The 21,876-nt window shown below is 45.1% G+C and overlaps 1 protein-coding gene across 20 annotated transcripts in view; it reads right to left on the minus strand.

Moving 5' to 3' along the window:
- Positions 1–21,876, minus strand: part of YPEL2 (yippee like 2) — a 90,208-nt gene that overhangs the window by 19,666 nt on the left and 48,666 nt on the right. For 14 of the 20 annotated variants that reach the window (XM_050928864.1, XM_050928872.1, XM_050928870.1 and 11 more), the window contains 2 exons: positions 21,752–21,860; positions 15,437–20,843 (listed from right to left, as the gene is read on the minus strand). In XM_050928864.1, the coding sequence (XP_050784821.1) occupies positions 20,754–20,843; positions 21,752–21,860 (199 nt within the window). In that variant the 3' untranslated portion in view covers positions 15,437–20,753. Of the gene's footprint in view, positions 1–6,415; positions 6,537–15,353; positions 15,405–15,436; positions 20,844–21,751; positions 21,861–21,876 lie in introns of those variants that run through there. The other 6 variants (XR_007770325.1, XR_007770329.1, XR_007770328.1 and 3 more) reach the window with 6 other exon arrangements.

The following is a 21,876-nucleotide window of genomic DNA, read 5'->3' on the forward strand; positions in this document are numbered from 1 at the left end:
TGGCCTCTGACTGGGGACTGCTGTTCACAGCATTTTAGAGCTGGGACTCAGCAGAGTAAAGATGAGTTCTACTTGTTTTACCCTGCCAAGTACAAAGCCATTCCCCTTTTCATTGCCTTCTCCTACTTTTGCCATTAACCTCTCAAGTGTTATTTTATGCACCAATAACCCAGAGAGCTGTTCAGAGGGGACAAGCCATAAATATCCTCCAGGTCTCTTCCATCATCTCGCCTCCTCCCGACAAACAGCATCTGCTCAGCAGAAAGTGTCAGGAATCATTTCCATCTGTTTCCCTCCCTCCCCGATCCCCAAAGTTCCATCCCTCCTTCCCAAGGCTGATCAGCTGTCTTCTTCCCCAAGGAGAGCCCACAACTCTACCAGATTCCTGCTGCATCCCGCTTGGCTCGCTAGGATTCCCCATGGTTTCAATTCACTTGGGGAGGGGTCATACAATTTTTTTCTCCTCCCCCAACCTTTTGGGGCTTGGTTTTGTGATCGAACCCACAGGAATATCAGCAAAACACTTCTGTGGATGTATTTATCCTCTCCCTTTCTGGAAGCATGCACATGGTGCAACACAGTCTCATGGCTAGGGCCACTGAACGGGCAATCAGGAGATCTGGAGTCTATTCCAATAACTGGGGAGGTGGATCTTGGGGAAGTCACTTCATCTCTCACCCTTTGCCTATCTTGTCTACTTAGATCATAAGCTCTTTGGGCAAGGACTGTGTCTTACAGTATATACAGTTCAGAGCACAATGGGGCCCTGAGTGATGGCCAGGTGCTACTGTAATACAAATAAACCTCTGAAGCCTGATCTTGCCTTGTGTGAAATCCCTGTGCAAGCCTTTCCAACACTCTGGCCACAATCTTGGGATGGTAACAAAGCTGAGGGATGTTTGGTCGGGTTTTGGGTTTCAAATTCCTTCCAGCCTCTGCTGCAGCCACATGCCGCATGTACTCACAGGACAGGCCCAGCTTCCCCTGAGGGCATCTGTCCCGACCAGCTAAATCATCTCTAGGGTGTGGCCATGAGGGATGGTTTTAAATCTAGTATGTAAAATTAGGGATGGGCCAGAACTGCTGAGTTTGGATACACATCCACGAGACCAGCCAAGAAGCACAGAGCCATATGGGAATGTCACAGAAGTCCCGGGTGGGGACAGGATGCAATTGAGTCTGGAGCTCTGCTCTGGGAAATACATGAGTGGCTTGAACAGTGCCAGGCTGGGTGAGCACGGAAACTGTATGATGACAGGAGAACTATTTCCATGTGACCAGAACAGGTGCAGGAAACTGCTTGGTGACCGGGTCAGCCCTGTGTCAGCCCTCAGCCTTTTGAAAGGAGACTCCTTCACTGGGGCCTAGTTTTACGGTCTGTGAAGAAGGATTTTCTTAGGCACCTCAATGAGATATTTACAGTCACGCTTTTTTTTTTTAAATCTCCTTTATTAAAAGCCATCCCACTCCTGAGTCCCTCTCCTGTCACCAGCATTTGCCAAGGGGGCCAAGGTACCCTGATTAGTAAAGACGCCATCAAAGCTGCCCATTGACCTAGTGGACATAGGAATTATCCCCCAAGAGCTGCATGGCAAGCTGCCTTGTAAGTTATATACCCTCTGTGCACAAGCCTCTTTCTACAGGATGTTTATCTAGCTATGCCAGTCAGCTGTGGGAAGAACAGCCCTGCCTGCTATTTATACCATGAGCTGAAACTTGGGTAAAAATAGCTCTGGCATTTTTTCAGTCTTAAAATTCCATTGTAAACCTTTTTGTAAGAAAATCTCCCATCTCTGCCTACACATATTCTTCCTTCCCTGGGGAGGAGATGAGAAACACGAGTGGAGGTGAACTGAGACAGCCAAATTCCCATAGCCACAAAACCAGCATCTGGCCCACCCCAACCCCTCTGTGCTCTCTGTATGACCTGATTAAAAGTCCAGTGAGAGTTAATGAACTCTGACAAAGGGGACAGATGTCAGCTTGCTGCATGGCTCAGAAATCTTCTCCTAAGTTAATGCTATTACATTCTTTGTATTCCAAGATAGTAAAAAAAAAAAAAAAGAAAAAAGAAAGTGATTAAAGAGAAGGGGCAGTAAGATCAATTGCAAATAGACTCTCTCACCCCAATTGCTGCCCTCCAAATGGGCCTTTCACAAAGCAGATTTCTTTCTCTGCCTTAAGATATCTGGACCTCTGCAGCTACTCCCCTGCCCTCTGAGCCTTTACAAGCCAATTCTATTTGTGAAATGGTCCAGCTGAAGGATGAAGCCCAAACCACATAGATATCCCCCCCAACCACTCACACATATCCAGCCCCACAGTGACTGTTGAAGGAGAAAAGAAGAAATCCCACCTGCTTTGTTAACAAACCCTATAGAACACAGGACTATGAAAACTGGGCAGGAGCTGTTGCCTAGTGGTGTGAACAGAGAGTTGAGAGCCAAGCTTCTTGGAATCTGTTTCTAGCTCTGCTACCAGTTGGTGACACACTGGGTAAATTACAACTGCCCTGTGCCTCAGCTTACTCCTCTGTAAAATGGGGACAAAACCAATGCCTACTTTGGGGGTGGAGTAGGTTGTCCTGAATGTTTAGAAAACACTTTGAGATCATGGATGGAAAGAGCTAGAGGATGACATAGGATTATGATTATTAATAACTGAGAAACAGTGTTGGAGAGGGAAGAGTCAAACTCCTGAAGTCTCAAAACCAGAGATGGGATCAAAGAGTCAGATGTGACTATTACCCAGCTCCAGGAAAGGTCCAATCTGGGTCTCAGCATAGCAGCTTGGATCCTTCTCTATTTTAAACACACGTCAGTGTAAAAGACGACATCCCAGCCTCAGGGCAAGAGCCAGTCCTCACTAGTAGCCTGTGGTTGATGAGCTTGTTCCCAAGTTAGGATTAAAAGGCCACAGGCACTGCTATATTTATTGCCTGGGATTGCCATTTTTTTTAAAAATTGTCATTAGTGGTGAGAGAGAAGAGCTGCCTTGCTCCTGAGCCCTGTTCCTCTCCGTTACCAGCCCCTTGGTTACTGATAAAAGGTTCCCTCATTCCAAAGGCACCAGAGGAAGGGATTTCTGTTGAGCATCCTCATCGCCATACAGGTGTTACAGCAAGGCTATCAAGAAACCAACCCAATTATTCCCTCCTCCAAGGGGAAAAAAAAATTAACGTAGAAGCTTCTTCCCCCAACCTCAGTCTCCATCCCCCCAACCCCCGTTCCTGGACTGTAGGCCAACTTGGCAAGGGCTGCAGCCTCTCGCCAAAGCCCGATCTGTCTCTGTCTGAGTCAGCTTATCTGCACTTCACTATTAATAGACTGCTTCAGCCTGCTGCACTCCCAGTATAATTGCAGTTTAATAATATATCTAATGTGAGAGAGGGAGATAACCTCACTGTACTGCAAATACAGTACAATATTCCCTGCAGCTTGCAGCACGTCTCCCTCCTGACTCTCCCACCCTGAAGAACCGGGAGAAGACGGGGAGACTGGTGTAGGTTTCAAGGAGCCCTTGTTCTTAAGCTCCAGGCCTTTGGAGCTTCAGACAGGTAACATAAGAGGCATCACAAGTGAAAGAGCTCACTTTTAATTTAGCGTCAACTGTATCTCAAGGCCATTTCTTGGTTCCAGGGCTTTTCCACTCTCACTTAAATGGAATCAAAAGGCTGACATGGGATTTTGGGTTCTCCTGCCTCCTCTCTGGGACTAACTCGCAAGCTGCATCTTTAGGGACCTCTCCTGCTTTTCTGCACACCTCTAGGCTGCGATGAGAATTGGATCCAGATGCCAGATTGCCAGTTTCATTGCACATGTTAGCAAATACTGAGCCGCTCATGCTCTCACTACAGGAGAATGGAAAGGACTGAAGAAAGCATGTCTAGGCTTTGCCTAGCCAGGGGCTGCACTGGCAACTTGCCCATAGCCAAGGTACAGCATTTACTTTGCAGACAACAGCTGTTCCTTTCTTGAACACAGAGATGCTTCTCTGTCTTGGGGTTCTGTACTGCCACCAATCCCTGTCATAACCCAGCACCCTCCCAGCATCTGAGCAGCCTATTCTTCGCTGGCCGTATTAAAGACAAGCATAGCCATCCTGAGAACTCGACGGACCATGAGATTAGCCTCCCTGGGGTCGGATTTTGGGACATTCTAGAAGCTCACTGCTACATTTCCACTGTGAACATCTGCACCACTGGCCAGTATCTAAGTCTTCGGGAAAAGCCAGAGCAACGAGCAACACAATCTGCCGCAGTTACTGGAAGTTAGCAGAGCCCACGTTCTTTGCCATCAAATGTTTTGCCTGCACAGCCATAATAATTAGCACTTCCTTGGCAGCCTTCACTGGAAGAACTCAGTGTGCTCTGCAAACAGAAATGAGTTAAACACCAATCTCCTGGGAAATCAGTATCATTGGGGGAAACTAAGGCAGAGACTTTAACTTACATTCCTGTGGTCAGATATTTTGTTTAGAGATGAGCTGGGAACAGAACCCAGGTCTCCTGATGCCCAGTCTTCTGTTTAGGCTATCATTCCTTTCCAACATCAAATACTAAAGCAGCAGGGGGAGGGGGGAGAGAACGAGACTAGCTGTGTGCTAGCTACGCTGGAATCTGGTCTTCCTCTCAGGCTGTCAGAGGCACAAGACAGCGACAGCCAGCTAGGCTCGCCCACCTCAGCCCCCACCCCGAGATCAGTTCTGTGCAAAACACTCTGGCCAAGATTTTCCACGAGTTATTTTGGGTGCTTGTGATAGGGCAGTTTCTTCCTGGGGCACCCTCCTGCAGCTGACCAGTGCATCTGCCTCATTTCCCCCTTTCTTGATTGAGTCCCCAGAAATTCCAAGAGTAAATAGCCTTTTGAAGGGTTAATTTATTACAAGACGTCTCACAATTATAAATCAGATTCCCCCAGCACAATCCAAACTGTACATTCTCTCTTTCAAGTCCCAATAGTCCATCAACACACCAAGCAGAGCCCAGCATCTCTCGCTGTGCACCAGCTGCCTGGAAGGCTCCAGCATCTCACCATGGCTCAGCTGCCCAGTATAGGCTCTGGCATCTCTCACCCCACTCAACCCTAGCCCCTCTAGTTGAGGTGATTCTGCACCCTGTTTCCTTCCCAGGTATAGCTCCACTCTTGCCTGAAGCCATCAGCGGGCTCCTCCCGACTCCCCATCATTTAACCCTGCTGCGTCTCCCGAGCTGCTGGCCACGGCTGCAGCTGAGCAGTTGTGGGGGGGTCCCCTCGCCCACCCAGTTGGGGGCCGGACAGCTGCGAGGGCGGAGCTGGCTGGGAGTTCCAGCCCCAGGGCAGAAAATGTCACAGAGGTCAATGGAAGTCATGGATTCCATGACCTCTGTGGCATAATTGTAGCCTCCTAGGCACCCAATTTCTAATCTGCTGGGGGGGAGGGGCAGCCAGCTCCACCCAGGCCCCACCCCAACTCCACCCCTTCCCCCAATGCCCCACCCCCACCCTTCTTCCCACCCCTCCCCCTCCCCCAAGCATGCTGCACCCTCGATTCTCCCCCATCCCCGCCCAGCGACTCCTGACACCACAAAACAGCTGATCTGCAGCTGGAGGCAGGCGCTCGGAAGGAGGGGAAGGTGCTGATTGGCAGGGCTACCAGCGGGCAGGAGAGGCATTGATAGGAAGACTGGAGAGCATCCACCATTTTTTCCCCATGGGTTCTCCAGCCCCAGAGCACCCACGGAATCGGCACCTATGACAATAATCCTTCGTCAGCCTTGTCTATTTAGATTGCAAGGGGCAATCTTGGGGCAGGGACTGGCTCTTTCTATATGTGTTTGCTATGAGACTGGGCCTAGCACAATCTCAGTTGGGGACTCTAGGCGCTACCATTATATACATAAAATAAGAATGAATGGTGGTGTGTGGGGGGGAAATCTCTGAAGAGGAGTGAATTGACATCCCTTCCCTTTGACCCCACAACTTAATAGACAGAGAATAACAACAGTGAGATTTGCAGAAACTAAGACCTCATGCCTTCATTTCAAGGACGAAGCAAAGTTTGCAGCGGAGATGCCATTGCTTTACACCCCCCGGAAGAGGTTTAGAGGCATTTTGGAAGCACACATACACATTCTGATTTGATTTTACTGATGGCTTTTGGGCATGTTAAAAGAAAAGGCTTTTATGATAGAGAAACTGGGGGAGGAGGGGATTTTTTTTTTAAATCCTTCTCTCTCGAAAATGCTGCCAGAGAGAGGAAGAAATACTTTTCAGATACCTGAGGGGCTGAGAAGGAAAGTCTCATTAATAACACGAGAATACTTTGGGACAGGGTCTGAAACCAGCATGTTAGGCATAGAAAGCCTTTAGAGGAACTACTGGAAGGAGGAGAATGCTACCAGGAGGGATACAGTGAAAACAAACTCTGAACTCACCTGGAACATGGATTCTCTCTAAGGTGAGTCAGCTGCTTTGGAGCAGAGTGCAGAGCAGTGGAGCTGCGGGTGTTTGCCTGGAGCGGAGCCGGAGAACAGCTCCAGAGCCCTGCCTTTGACTCTGTAGAAGCAAAGAGACCAAGGCTAGGCTGTCACTGGAGAGTTAAGTTGGGTGACTGGCACCTGGGTTAGCCTAACTCAAAGCCCTATGAGTTATCATAGCCTCGCTGGCGCTCTATTCCCTGTGTGTGTGTTGCTAGGATGGCAGGAGGGACATCCCAGGGGTCTTTGTGCTGAGCTGCTCTATGATTTGTTCCTGAGGATTGTGGGAAAACTTGTCTGTCCTTCTGGGTACATGGGGGAAATTATGGGAAGGCACTGGAGGACTATCAGCACTAGAGGGGGTTAGCCTGCGTCCTCACTGCAAAGGAGGTGGGTTCCAGCTTGAGTGAAAGCAGCCCCCTCTATCCCCTATGCCCGGCAGAACGAGCCAGCCTAGGTTTAAAACACCACACATCAGGTGGGAGGGTTTGTGCCGTGTGTAGAGGGTACTAGGGTTGCGATAGCGTCTGCGTAAGAGCCTGAGTTAATTCTGCAGTGAAGACAGATCCCGAGTCTCTGCCCTTTGTATACTGCAGGCAGACATATTAATGCGGTGAGAACATGGGATCTGGAGTGTTTTTGTGTGGGGTGCTGTTTAGCTCAGTGTCTCTCCTCCCACCCCCATCCCCCTTGAAGGCTTGCTGGATGGTGTGATAACGTTAGTACATTTATAACAGGTTGTTTTGGGCTTTTGGGAACTTCAAAAAGGCAGATTTTTGGATAGTAAACTTGAGATTTTTGTTCCCTCTTACAGCTGCTTTAAAACTGAAGTGAGTGAAATGAGACTGAACCTTTTTGAAACCAGGGATTATGGGAATGTAGTTTTTCACTATGAAAGTTAAGTCACCATCCAGGCTGCTGCTGCTGTCTCTCGTCTATGTTCTTTGACTGTGGTATGTCCGGTACTAGCAGCAACACATAAAATCCTGCTAGCCCTCAAACTTAGACAAGGTCCCCTTTAATTAATACTGTGGTAATGCCCCATTGTGCTAGGAACTGTACAGAAACATACGAGCTGGTCCCTGACCCAAACAGATTATAATCTAGATAGATGAGACAAGTAAACAGTGGGAGATAGAGACATAGAGATGTGAAGTGATTTTCCCAAGATCACACTGCAGATCAGTGGCAGAGCTGTGTTAATACCCCATAAATTTTACAGGCTGAACATTCCTGATCAGACTCCTTGTGTCATATTGGGTGTTGCAGGGACGTGTGACCAGATGGCTTCTGCCAAGTGCGATGGAATGTATTAGCCTTTCATTTGTACCCATAATTTAGTGCATAACCAAATAGCACCAGCTGATTGTTTAGGGGAAACCCAGTCTCTCCCCTCGCCCCCCAATATATACATATACACACACACAAACTCTCTCACTATCCATGGGACAGAGGCACTGTTGTTGAGTTGGCCTTTTGATGCAGTAATTACTTGTCTTGACAACAGGAGATGGAAACAGACAAAGCAAGCAGAGTTTTTCAGCTTCTGGAGTAACTCGGCAGCAGCCGTGTGTGTGTACAAGTCATCTTTAGTGGTTTGTGGCAACAAGTCTAATTACAGAATGGAGGTTGAGGCTATGGGGATGACAGTGGCATAACTGTGGTGCCATGGCAAGGCTCGCAAAACCCCAAAAGGATTTTTTCTGTTGCTATAGGAACTCCATCTTCCTAAGCAGCGGTAGCTATGTTGACAGAATCATTCTTCTGTCAACCTAGCTGTATCTACGTCAGGGGTTAGGTCAACGTAGCAACAGCATGTTTGTTTTTTTACACCCCTGCCCTGAGTGCTGTAGCTATGTCAACCTAAAATTGAACTGTAGACCAGGCCTGAGAAAGAAAGCGTCTAATACACATCCAGGGTTGGTTCACAGGTTACTGCTTGATGCCCAAAGAAAGTATTGACATCATATTAATTGAAGATATCACTTTATTTAAGGCTTTGCAGGCCCCAGTGTGTATGGCAAAGGATTAAGAGGTGCGCTGAGGTCACAAACACTTAGTTCTCATGGATTTGGTTTCAGGGATTTATATCATACACTGCATCCCTCATGATGGTCCTATCGAACTAAATGCATGGCTTGGTCAGAATCAGAACTTGGATGACACTGGGTTTGTTGGGCAGGCACATCGTACTGACCTCTCTGCTAGATGAGACCATTTGCCGAGGATGAACAATAACTGTTGTGTGTTTGTGGCTGTCTCTACACCCGCTCCCTCCTACTGCAGGAAAGTTTCCAATCTAAGCCAGGCCTTTCAGAGCAGATTCTTCAGCCCTCCTCCACTGAACCCTGCTCTCCCAAATATCAGACAAATCCTCTTTGGCTGGCTATGCTCAGGTGAGCTTTCAGATGTTGCTTTGCACATCACAGCCTGCAGGCCCCTTTCTGTTCCTGGAGCTCATTGTGAGTTCAGGACATTCATCACCTTGTAGGATTAGGTCCTCACTGTGCAGAGGGCCCCTTGCTCTCATGCTAAAGTCTAAGGATTTAGAGGCAGGCCGCTACACATTCAGATGGAGAGTCCAGTTAAAGGTCAGGATAGCATATCTAGGGCAATCTATTGGCCCGGTAAGACCTCTTTGTAGAGGGCAAGAGAGAATCCCATGTCATTTTCAGTGATGGGGGTGGAACAGTTTCATCAGCACTTTCAAAACAAGCTAAAATAAAGTGTTGTTCTAAATCTAATCAGATACAGTTTCAAATGGATTTTAGAACTGAAGTCAGCAAGAATCAGATATGTTTTATAATGCTCATCTAGCTCCACAGAAGCAATTTTGGCCTTTAAGTTAGCAGCACTAAATCAGCTGAGAAAGTTGGCAGGTTGTGGTATCACCTAGTGAGAGGGATGACTCATAAAAATGCTACTATGTGTGTTTGAGATGGACACGGTCCTTCCATTATTCAAAGGAACTGCTCTAAATTATAATATTTTAAAAACTCACAGTGGTGCCTTCTTTTTCTCTAAGCCTGGTGTATTCAGCCACGGGTGCTGATCTCGGTTTCCTTCCACTGTCACCTCTGCTTCTGGTCCGTGTGAGCTGACCACAGGGAAATCTCTCTCTTTTAATTTCTCAATCTCTCTCTCTCGTCGTCTGACCTTGCCTTTCCTGGTGGATATCTCTTTCTCCTGCTACTATGATAGTTCATTCTCACAGCTGGTTTGGTCCCTGTTATGTTAATTAGACACATAAGCGGCCTTGAGAAAAGTCTGTCCCAAAGGGAACTCGTGGGGAGATGCGGAATGGTTCGGCTTGTAAAGACTGCTGTTTGACTTCCAGTCTGGCTCTTCCGGGAGGTGGAATTCACAGGTACAAGGGGCTCTGCTTAAGGTTAAGGAGGGATGGGACTTGAACTACAAAGGCCAGACATTATTTGAGCCTTCCCAGAGTTTGATGGTGTTCGGACTTTAATCCACTTCTGCTTAAGATGGATGTTTGTTATCAAGCTGGACAAGAGACATTTCTCCTAACCCAAGCATTCTTGACTGCAGTCAGGTCCTGCACTGAGCGTTTTGGGGAAGGGACTGTCTTTTTGTTCTGTATTTGTACAGTACCTAATACCATGGGGTCTTGGTCCATTACTGGGTTCCTAGGTGCTCCGAGAATACCAACAATGGTAACTGTGTAAGACACACAGAGAATGGGTCCTCCTTTGCTTCCTTTTGTCCTTGGTGCCTTTCATCCTCCCCAATCTCTCTGCAACCTGATGGTTCTATGAGGTGCCCCATCAGCTTCTTCCCTTTCCCCAGCCTTCCTGCAGCTTCTTTTCCTTTGCTTATGGCTTCCTGCTGTGTTCCAGCATGATCAGCCTCTTCCCCACTCCCTCCACCCTTCCCAACTAGTATTCCAGTACCCTTCCCTCTCCTTTTGTCAATGTCTACCCAACATGTCAGAACAGCCTTTCCCACCTGCCTCCATGGACAACTCTGTAGCTTCCTCCATGGCTCTTCTGGCTGTTCTAGCCACCTCAACTCCCTCAGATATATAAACCACATCCTGACCTAGCCCAGTATCCCTCCCCCACCCACTCCATCCTTTCCCTCCTTCATGATTCCCTGAACCCCCTCAGCAGCCTCCCTTCCCCAGCAACCCTCCAGACTAGTCTACCTCCTTCCTTGTTCCCACTGTGCTTCTCCCATCTCCACTGTGACCTCCTCAGAGCATCCCTGCTTCAGCTGAGACAGAGACTGGTTAAGCCAGACACATGGCCTTATGGTCCTCTATCTCACAGGGGAATGTTTACTCCCTGCTTGATTGTGGTTGCTGCTGGAAGGGCCTGTTAGGGGATGGCATGAGGTCTAATGTTCCCACCCTTTCGTTTTTCAGCCACAGGGGATGACGTAGGGTCTCAGTATCCTAAGTTCTCTGGCTGGCAAGGAGACCAGAACCAGCACACAGGTGTCTTCTGTCTCCATGGAAACCGCTTTAAGCCTGAGTGCCTGGGGAGGGTTTTTTCACCCAGTTGTCAGGGAAATGCAAAGCTACAAGCAGCCTAGTAAAAATATAAGTTCTTTGCAGATGCAAGGAGAGAGAGAGTGGAAAGGTACTGCATCTGGGCATGTGGTAGACTACAGAAATTTGCCCTGCTGTAAAAACATTGATGTAATTATATTAGTCCAAACCCCTAATGCAGACACAGTCCCCATGCAAAATGAGACTTGGATTTTTGTAATTTAGCCTGGGTTGTCTGGTACACTGCAGTACAACATGTCTGCATCAGGAACTTGCATCACTGTGTCTTCATTGGTGGAAAAAAACTAATACAGACAGAGCACAAGTGTTTTGGAAAGGATATAAACCCTCCTGCTTCAGGATGTAGGCATGAAGGAATGTAACCCCTTCTGTAATTCAGCCTCTGCTGCAAACGTACCAAGGCAGAAATACAGATGCTTTCCTCCTGCTGCAACAGGTGATCTTACAAAACAGCAATTTAAGGGTAACATATCAGCTTCAAGTCTGAATTTCCTGGCTCTTGTCAATTTAAGCTAAACCATTAACTTTATTTTAACTCTGTGTGTGTGTGTGTGTGTGTGTGTGTGTGTACGGTTATGATGGAGCCATTAAAATAACACTTGAAAATTAATGAGCTGTTACAAGCAGCAGATGTCCTATCCCCTGCCTATGAGGTGTGAGAACGGTACAGTGTTTGGAATAGTTTTATAGCAGCTTCTGCTCCCAGAGCCAGATAGGAATGACAACCTCTCTAACCAGTTATATCAGTTAGGAAACTGCCCTCCAGTTTAATAACTTGAATGCATCTGGGAAGAAAACAACAGCTCCAAAACACAGTGATATTCCTTTCTCATTCTTATGCTAGATGATTTTTGCTAGCTGGCAGTTTTCTGTCTCTGGAGGGCTAATACACAAAGCATTGCACAAGGCCATTTTTAATGGAAAAAAAAGATGATCAATGCAACTGGGGAAAAAAAGTGTTTAGTGGGACACCCAAGAGATATATATTATAGTATCTGAGAACTTGCTTTTAACAGGGTCTCCCCAAATCCTGCCTCAGTTCACCCACCATCTTGCAAGCAAACTCACCAGCCAGTGTCAATTAAGTTCTCACTAGCGCCAGTATTTCTTTCTCTTTTCTGAGAGATGCTTTGAAACACAGACACAAGTCAGGCAAACCAGCCCCTCCAAAGGCCTCTGCCTCCAAGGGCTGCTGTTCCCATTGCATTGCACCTGCCCAAATCATTATGAGCAGAGGGAATGAGCACCTCACAAGACCTAGCTCTAACATGATCAAATATTTACAAAGGGTTTGACTGAGTAATCTGTCCTGAGCCAGGCACTTAGCTGCACCACATCACAATTCCCTCCCTGGTTCCTCCGTTATTCCAAGTGTAGGGCTACACGATGCAGCAATGCACACCATGGGGGTGTGATTTCTAAAGCACACTAATGTGTCATGCACTATTTGGTCCATGTCAACTCCACTGCTGTGCACTAGAAGTTCCTTAGCAGGCTTTAAATGTGCAGACAAGCCCAGAGACCATGCTGCTGGCTTGGCTGCGCTGGCCCAAGGCACAGCCTTGGACCTGCCTACTCATATCCTGTCTCCTGGCCCAGGCTGAGTAGCAGCAGCTCCGTGGAGGCTGCTCTTTCCCCTTGCTGTGATAGGCAGTACAACTAATCCTCTTATTTCTTTGCACATTGTGGTAAGGGTGTGGTCACAATCCTGACCTAGATGAGAACATTAGAAATGGGTCCAAGCTGCAAAGACTGGCTCCAGATCTGAGTTTCACCAGAACCTGCAGGCAATGGGATCTGGGCCCCTCATTAAAGAATTCATATAACAAGATTAATTTGTAAAAAGTGCATTTAGGACAAATATAATTTTGTGACTCATGGTCTCTCTAATGGTGAATGCAATTTACCAAACTGTCAGCCTCCTTTTGGTCATGTATTTAAAGAACTGCGTTTCTTGAATCCTGCTCCAAGGAGCAGCACCAGCGTATTTTGAGGTTACAGAGCATCGTGACTCCTATAGGTGAGTAAATGTGCTCCATATGAAATCACTGTAGGAGAGGAAGGATTGTCCAGTGGTTAGGGCACCAGCCTTAGGACTCAGAAAACCTAGGTTCAAGTCCCTGCCCTGCCACAAACTTCCTCTATAACACTAGGCAAGTCGCCTAAAGGCCTAAACATGCAGCCAGCTGGTGAGACTTTCAAAGCATGTGACTAATTAAATCAATGATTTGGGAATGAATCAAAGACTTTATAACAGAAGCTTTCACTCTTAGAAGTGGTAGAATTGGGCCCATAAGAGCTTTCTTGACTATGTGTGCACTGCACTGATAGCCACACTGGCTGGCATTTTGGGAAAGGCTCAGGACCCACAGCTGGTTTGCCGCTGGATGCTGAGCATTAGAAAATTCACCCTTGAGCTCTTTCAAATATCTGTCCCTAAATTCTGCAGGACAGTGCAGAACTGTGGAAGGATTGTCTGAGGACTGTCTATAGTTCCAGGAATGTCATCTTGAGGGGCCAGAGCCACAGCTGGGGTCAACTGTCATAGCTCCATTGACTTCAGTGTAACTACAAGAGTTTACACAGATTGAGGAATTAATCTCTAGGACATTACATTTTTTGGGTGGGGGAGTAGTGAGGGAGATCAAATTAATTAATTCCAATTACAGATCATTCTGAGATGCCAATTCTGCAGTCTTTACTCAAGCAATATTACCATTTAAATCAGATTGGGTCTTCCTTCACGTACAATTCAGACAATAGTGTATAGCATATAGAGCAGTATAAACAAGTCATTGTATGAATTTTTAGTTTGTACTGACTTCCCACTAGTGCTTTTTATATAGCCCATTGTAAAACTAGGCAAGTATTAAGATGAGTTGATTAACTCCCTAGAAGATCTGTGTGCCCCAGGGGTATATGTACCCCTGGTTGAGAACCATTGGCTAAGCATCTGCCCAAGTGAATTTGCCTTCTGGTGTCAGAAAGCTCAGCATTTGTTTGAAAGCTCGGCATTTGTTTCACCAAATCCTGATTAACTACACTAATGCTTGATGAGTGACAGGATGAAATGACTATGACAAACTTCTGACATTTGACTGTGTGGAAAGAGAAAGGCTGGACATGCTGCAATTAATGCCGTTGTGTACCTGTTAAATATTTGCTCTTACAACTTAAAACTGGCTGTACCTGAGTATATGATAGGGACACAACCAAGTTGTTCAGGCTTGAAACGTAGGTATTTGTTAATCAAAAAGAAGGGTAGGGAGGGATTTTACAAACCTCATGTGAGCAGAAACCTTTCAAGAGTATTTTTTTTTCCTTTTAATTTCAACAAAAGGAACAAATTGAACAGCCATCCACGAGTGACTGAGAATCACCAAATAAGGCTGGCCAGCTTGGCGTCACCATCCAGATTTTTTAAAAAGTGAGCAGCTCTCAAGAGGAGTTTGGGGTGAGGAAAAACTGGAGGATCAGGCCTCCTGAGAGGGAAAGACGCCTTGAATTGAAAAGCGTTAAGAGGAGGATGTTAAAACCCTTCCCTCACAGCATGTGGGAGACAAAATAAAGAAAAGTTAAGGAAAGCTTCAATCTTGGGCCTTGATCCTAGCATTGGATTCACACAGGCAAACCTCTGAACCCGTATGGAGCCGCATGGAAGTCTGTGTTGATCCGATTCCAGGATCAGGGCATTATAATGTAAACTATTCAGCAGGGGCTGTGAAGCACCGTTTAAAGTGAAGGAGCCACAGTTTTGCCACTTCCCCCGCACCTTCCTCTTCCCCTTTCAGGTGCTCCCTCCCCCAACCCAGAAGCAGACTGACCCCACTGACCCATAAGCCCCTTCACCCAACCCCCCAAATCTGAGTGAGGTGCATAGGGTTGCAGTGCTACTCAGGTTTGGCCCAGCCAAAAAGTGGTTTGGCCATGGCCTGAGAGATCACCCACCCTCTGGCCCCGCAGCCTATGCTTTTTGAGACAGGGACTATATCTACCTCTGTGTTTGTACACTCCAAGTAGAGAAGCCTTGATGCTGCTTAGGGCCTGTAAGTTCTTCCCATCACAATAACAGAATAAAAATGATAATTAATAATGATGATGGGAGGCAGACTGGTGTAATGGACAGGCAGTGGTTCTAATCCTGGCTCTGCCAGTAACCAGCTGTGTGACTGGTGATTTAAGTGGGTAAATCACTTAATCTGTGCCTTTTTTCCCCTCCTACCCTTTGTCCTGTCACACTAGATTGTAAACTCTTCGGGGCAGGGATGATGTTTGTCCAGCCCCTGAGACAACAGGGCCCTGACCTTGACTGGTCCCATTTTAATACAAACAACAATAATGTGATTTGGGTCTTTTCAAACTTACAGGTCAACTGAATTCTGTCCCCTTTGGTTAGTTTCCACTTTGTTCATGGTCCTAGGGACGAAAACAGAAAAGTAGATCCATGCTTTTAATATTTGAAAACTTTATTTTCTCAAATGAGCACCAACACATATTGTAAATCTGACAAACAGTATGCCTCCCTCTAATACTGAAGAACTATGTACAATGTACAAAGACACAAAGAGGTGAATACAAATTATCTAAAAACAAAACAATTGCATTTATTACCGAAGCAATATGACCTGAAACAATATGCCAAAAATATAGTTAAATCAAAACAAAGAAATAAAAGTATACACAGTTTGTAAACACAAGAGCATCAATAGACAGGCTGGTATTGGAAATATTGTCTCTTCATTTTGTCAGTGGGAAAGCATTCCCATTTCTTTATGAAAAACAAAACAAAGGATGTGTACAGTTTGTAACTACAAGAATAGCTTATTTGTGATTGTACCTTACACAACATCATTCTGCTTGCATTTAAATGTCAATTTTTTTTGTTTTATATTAAATGTGATTTTATTTTCCCTTCCTGTTTGTTCTTTTAAAACAGGATTCTTCCAAATCAATGCGTAACATTTTTGTTTCTGAACGTTCCATTTCTCAGGCCTCTCATCTGGCAAGGAAAGCTCTTACTACTTAGCTGAGCTCTGCATTTCAAATCTGTTTATCCAACAGGATACTTGTCCAAGAACTGGTTCATATAGAAATGAAATGCATGATTAATACACTCACGTATCAATTAGGAAAATGCATAAAAAGAAAATTCTTAGCTGATCCTCACAAGAACCACAGAGTCCACGTGCAGGTTTTGTTGCCTTTAAAATGTGTGCACCAAAAAGAGAAAATAAAAGTGTGTGCAACAGTTACTCAGCACGGCAAATAGCTCCTTACTCAACAAAACGCAGTCTAATGATTTGTGCTGTTGGTCCACTTTGAGATAAACAAGAAGACCAATGAAATAAAAATTAAGGGGGAGAGGGGAAGGAAAAAAAGGCAAAGAGGAGAGGGGAAAGAACTTTACTGCCAGAGATGTAAACTTTTACTTTAATTCATTATGTAGCAGCCTGGTTTATTTATATTAAAAACAAAATTAAAACCAGGATCCACATCCAAAAATATATGCAAAGCAAATCAGAATTCCTGATTAGTTAGAATTCTCCGTCCCCTACCCTCCATTGCCCCAAGCAATGGGAAATAAAGATTCTGAGATTGCAACTTAAATTCACTTCCACATTCTAAATCTTCATTATTTATTTCATTCTAGCCAATACTGGTGCAAAAGAATATTTCAGGCCCAGATCCTGCAATCAGATTGACTTAGGCTGATCTATGCACTTACACGGAGCCCCACTGACATTAAAGAGACTCCATATAGGAATTAAGGTCTTCCCAAGTGGATCTAATTGCAAGTGAGGGGCCTCAGGCACTGACTGAGGAAGGTACTGAAGCATGTGAATACCTTTAAAAACATGTGCAGTCAGATGTGCCTAAAGTTACACACATGCTTCAGCACCTTCCTGAATTGGGGGCCTGTTTGTAACCTGGCAATGGCCTGTATAGGAGGTAATTTCTGCCGGATGGAACTAGAGGTTATTCGTCCTTTTTCTGCCTTGTCCAGGTGAAAAGTGTAGCAACTTAAGAAAACAGCTATTTATGATTGTTGTTTCCCTTTAAGCATATTTTCCAACTAAGACAGAGGAAACAGTATAATTTAAAAACAAAACAAAAAAAGTGCTCTCAGGGGTGGGTTCTGAGAAAACAGCACCAAATATATTATTTTTTTAAAAAAATTAAATATTATTTACAAAAGTATATTTCACAAGATAATGCTTATTATGTTCTGTATATATTATCATCTGAATATTTATTACAGGGTCACGATTCCACACAGAATAATCTGCCTGAGCAAAACATTTTAAACCTACCAAAGTTTAGCTTTGGGGTACACTGGCTGTGATGTAAACTCAGGGGTGCCCAGAATTTGCACTGCCAAAAGGCCTTGGCGGCAGCTTGCTAGAAACTAAAGGGGGAGGGGAGTTAGGGGGGCAGAAAATGGAGCAAAACTTGCAGTTTTCATTTTTGCTGAGGCTGCCATTCATGGAGACTACAAATCCCAGTATGCAGTGCTCCACCATGATCTGGACAGTGGATGCTGGGACATGCTCGCTCTCTGAACTGCAGCTCCACCTTGGAAATGAAGGGCATGCCTTGCCCATCCTTCGATGTAACTAACAGGCTACTGTTAACTGACTCGACCAATGACATGCAAGTGGTGTGGTTCTTTAGCAATGTTCTGAATCTATTGTTTTGCAACTAATCAACTGAGAATGCCCTGATTGTTATAGCCTATAAATTTCATCACTCTGTTTTCAACTCCCAATACTATCATATGTCTTAATACAGCAGGTCACAGATGAGTTAACAGTGGACCTTACATCATAAGAAGCACTTTAGGTTTAGCCGACATGAGGGAGAACAAATATTAAATGAGCCTAGGAGGCCATTTTTACTTATCTCTTTGTACAGTGTATAAAAATCAACCTATAGTCAAGTGCGTGCCTGCGTGTGCACGTATGCGTGCAATTGCGTATTTTGCATACAGGGATTTGAGGATCTGGGCCCAGATCCTCAACTGATTTAAACTGGTGTAGCACCACGGAAGTCAAGGAAACTAAGCCAATTTATATTAACTGAGGATCTGGCCACAAATATTCAAATTTACAGTGGTCGCCATAAAAATGCAATTTATGTAAATTGTTACTGCGTATTGCCATCTGAGATATTACTTCTTGTTCTTAGTACACAAAGAATAAAAACGGTTGCATCTGACACTATTCTGTGCTCTTAATTTTTAAGAGGTACAGTGAATCCTACACTAATGATGCAAAAAATTACAATTTATAGGGGTAACGCTGCAGTATTTGAGACTGAATACTGGAGGATTATTATAAGCATGTTGGCTTTTTGTTGGCTATCATTGTAGTGCATAAAATTATACTCATTCAGGGAAGATTAGCAGAGTCTAGGTATGGCTCTGTATCCCATCTGCACACAAGCTATTGTGGGTTATCCCTTATTTCTCCAATTTCAGATCAGATCCCTTTAACGACTGTTTTCAAGGAAAGATAAGAGCTTTTCAAAGAAAGCAAATAACTCCTTACTGGCCAAAACCAACAAAACGTAGAGTGGAAAGGGCAATGAAGAGAAGGCCAATCCCAGAGTCAACAAGCTAATGGGTACTGAGGAATTCTTTTCGTTGAAGATAGCGGTGATGGAGTGGAATGAAGATGATGGAAGTAGAGTCTATCAGAAGTCAAAGATGAAGTGGTCTTGTTATTCACTTCAGATAGGGTGAAGGCAGAAGCCACCTCCTAACTCAATGGCCAAAGAAGGCATTTGGTACATCCCTTCCAGAAGTAACACTCAGTCTCCATCTTGTCACCTATTTCTGGGTAATAACCAAATGTTACCAGTGATGCCATGGATCCCACACTCATCTAGTGAGCAGGAGAGAAAACACCCATTTTTCACATGAGCTATTCAGGTTTTAATCACTAGTACTGAACATAGAAGTCTAATCCCACTTCTAACTAGTCTCTCTCTCTCTGCATTCCCCCCGACACTCCCCCACTTACCAGCAAATGTGATTTTGAAATCCTCTTAACTCTGCTAACCTGAATATTGGAGAAAAAGGCGGCATTAGGTTCTAATCATCAGAAGGTTCAATTTCATAAGGAGCTATGAACCCCTGCACATTATTTTTCACTCCCTGGATTGAGAGGGATTTTCCCCAGAGAATTAACCTACTTCGAAAGAATTCCACAAACAAAAAGAATTCACTCAATGGATAATACTAATTCAGTTAAATAGTCTTGTGTTCTGCACCAGATACTGACTGGACTGTTGTAGAGGAAGCTTTGCACTGTCATTTATGTGTATACTATCTTCTTTCATACATATTCTCCCCCTCTCCACACCAACAACATAAAGATGGTCCATAAAAATTAATTTACATAAATTAAAGTAGGACTTGTCCGCTGCAGTTAGATGTCAAAACCTCTTCTCCCCCTACAACTCCGAGGCTACCCCATTTGGGGAATGCTAAGTTTCAGTCTTCCAGAGTATGAAACAGGTTTTTTAAAAAGCCAGGAGTCAAGGTTGGGAGGGATACATCAGGGCTTGAAATAGCCACCTGTGAAATATGATATTAAACAGCCACCAGAGCCATTTACTGTTCCATGACATCTCTGATGGATTCAAAGAGTGGAGCTGATGGCTGGAGTCTGAAATTTTAGAGCGCCTATTAAAGCCATTTTCCCATTACATATTAAGATGACTGGATCCCAAGCTATAACATTGCCAATGGTAAACAGATTCGCCCTAATGGCACACAGTAAGGATTGGAAAATTAAGCTGGCATCATATGTTTCTGGGTTTGCCTACAGCCCTCTCCCCATTTTCCTAGCACATGCCCATATTCTTGCATGTCTGTCATATCTTCTAAACTGCAGCACCATCCCCACTACATTACATGATTCGATGACTCCTCCCCTCAGTTGCCCAGGATCAGAATTTTGTTTCCTCAGCAATGCTGAGATCGTAACCATGCTCTGATGGGACTGTTTGCCCATCCGCTATGAAACAGGAGGAGGAGGAGGGAGAAGCAGAAGGAGAGAGCTTGGGGAATCTCTCTAGCCATCAAGCTCCACAACAATAAGTTCACAAAAGGCGACTGTGTGAATAGTATGAAACAACCTATCAAAAGATGGAATTGCACATCAGTTTCAGGAATTAGCTAGCAAGGGGCTTTTGGTTACAAGTTGTGCTCAGCCAGCTTAATCTGGAGCTCTGCCTCTGGAACAGCAGGTTCGAGATTCAGAGAGAATGCAGTCATGAGGTATATTTCTGTCCATAGTTTCAAACCTTGGTTACCAGGACTTAAAGGAAAAGCAGTTTTGTTCCTGCTTACTTCCCCTCCTGCCCCCGTCCCCTTCTTCTCTCCTCCTGCCCAAAACTCTGGTCTCCCTCCCGCACTGAGACCCTCTGATAAAATGCCAATGAAGAGCCAACTTCAGTTTGTACTTTGACATTCATAAACATGGAATGCTGTCAGGCATTTGGTGCATTCTCTTAGCCAACGCCAGAACATAGAGAGAAGCAGCCAGGGTCAATTCACAAACAGATAAAAAGCAAAGAGACGGAGAGACAGTAATTTAGAGGCCAGTCACCAATAAAGATGGAGAAGGGTGTGAAGATGCTCCCAAATGGCAGAGCCTCTAAATGCATGGAACCAAGCGTTCGATCACTCTCTCACTCTTGGATATAATGTTCTGTTGGATGGCATTCTCTTACACGCTGGTTTGGCTGGGCGTTTCCCTTTCAATCCCAGCCATTATCCTTGATCATGTGAGCTAGTTCGATGATGTATTTGCCTTCTTTATACTTCTGGCTGCTCTCAAAAGCGTGTTCCTGAAAAATAACACACACACAAAGAAAGTGGAGTTAGCAGGCGACTTGAGAGGTATGGAAAAAGAAAGTGCAGTCTAGTGATTAGAGCAGAGGTCTGGGCGTCAGGAGTCATGCATTCCTCTCTCAGCTCTGGGGCATATGGTGCAGGAATATGGGACCCTGCTGATTTTCAGAAAACTTTTTGTTTTCAGGAATCCGAGACTCTAGTCCCACTCACACCACTGGCTCACTGGTGCCTGGACTTTGGTAAGTCCCTTAACCTCTCACTGCCTCCTGTTAGACCAGGGTTCTCAAATTATTCCCATAGTCTATACTACATCTTTATAAAGAGATTATCTTGTGGACACCTCTCGTCCCAAATGCATAACATCCCTAGAGCAGCTCAAATAATTGTTAATATGAAAAAAGTAACATTCAATTTTAGCTGTCTTTAATGTGATTTACCAGTGGAAACACAGAGAAGAAATCAGGATCGTGTGACCAGCCACCTCTCTGCAGGCCACCAGCAAGTGCTCCACGGATCACGTTTGGGAACCATTCAGTTAGGCAACTAGAGTATAGCTTCACTGCAGTTGGGAGTGTGTCTCCCAGCCCAAATAGACAGACATGTACTAGCTCCACTTCAGCTAGTGTGCTAAAAACAGCAGTGTGGACACTGCGACAAGAGCAGTGACTATGTATAGTAACATATGGCCTCTGGCACAAAGACCTTACAGTCTAAATATTCAAGACAGACAAAAGGTGTCAGGAAAAACAGAGGCACAGAGAGGGGACCCAATAGATCAGTTGAAGAGACAGGAAGAGAACCCAGGTTTCTGACTCCCACTTCAGTGGTCTGCCTCATCATACACACATCTTCAAAAAGGATAGGGACAAATGCATCCACACGAACAATAAACGATACTCACATATTTCCAGCCCAGTGTGGTTTTGCAGTTTTCACAATAAATGTCTGCAACTGCGTGTAATCCTGTTAGTAACACCCGCTCCTCTGCGGGGCCGCAACCCACATTCACTCTGTGAGGGAAGGGAA

The sequence above is a fragment of the Gopherus flavomarginatus genome, chromosome 19, assembly GCF_025201925.1.
Source record: "Gopherus flavomarginatus isolate rGopFla2 chromosome 19, rGopFla2.mat.asm, whole genome shotgun sequence".
In the NCBI taxonomy this organism is placed as follows: domain Eukaryota; kingdom Metazoa; phylum Chordata; order Testudines; family Testudinidae; genus Gopherus; species Gopherus flavomarginatus.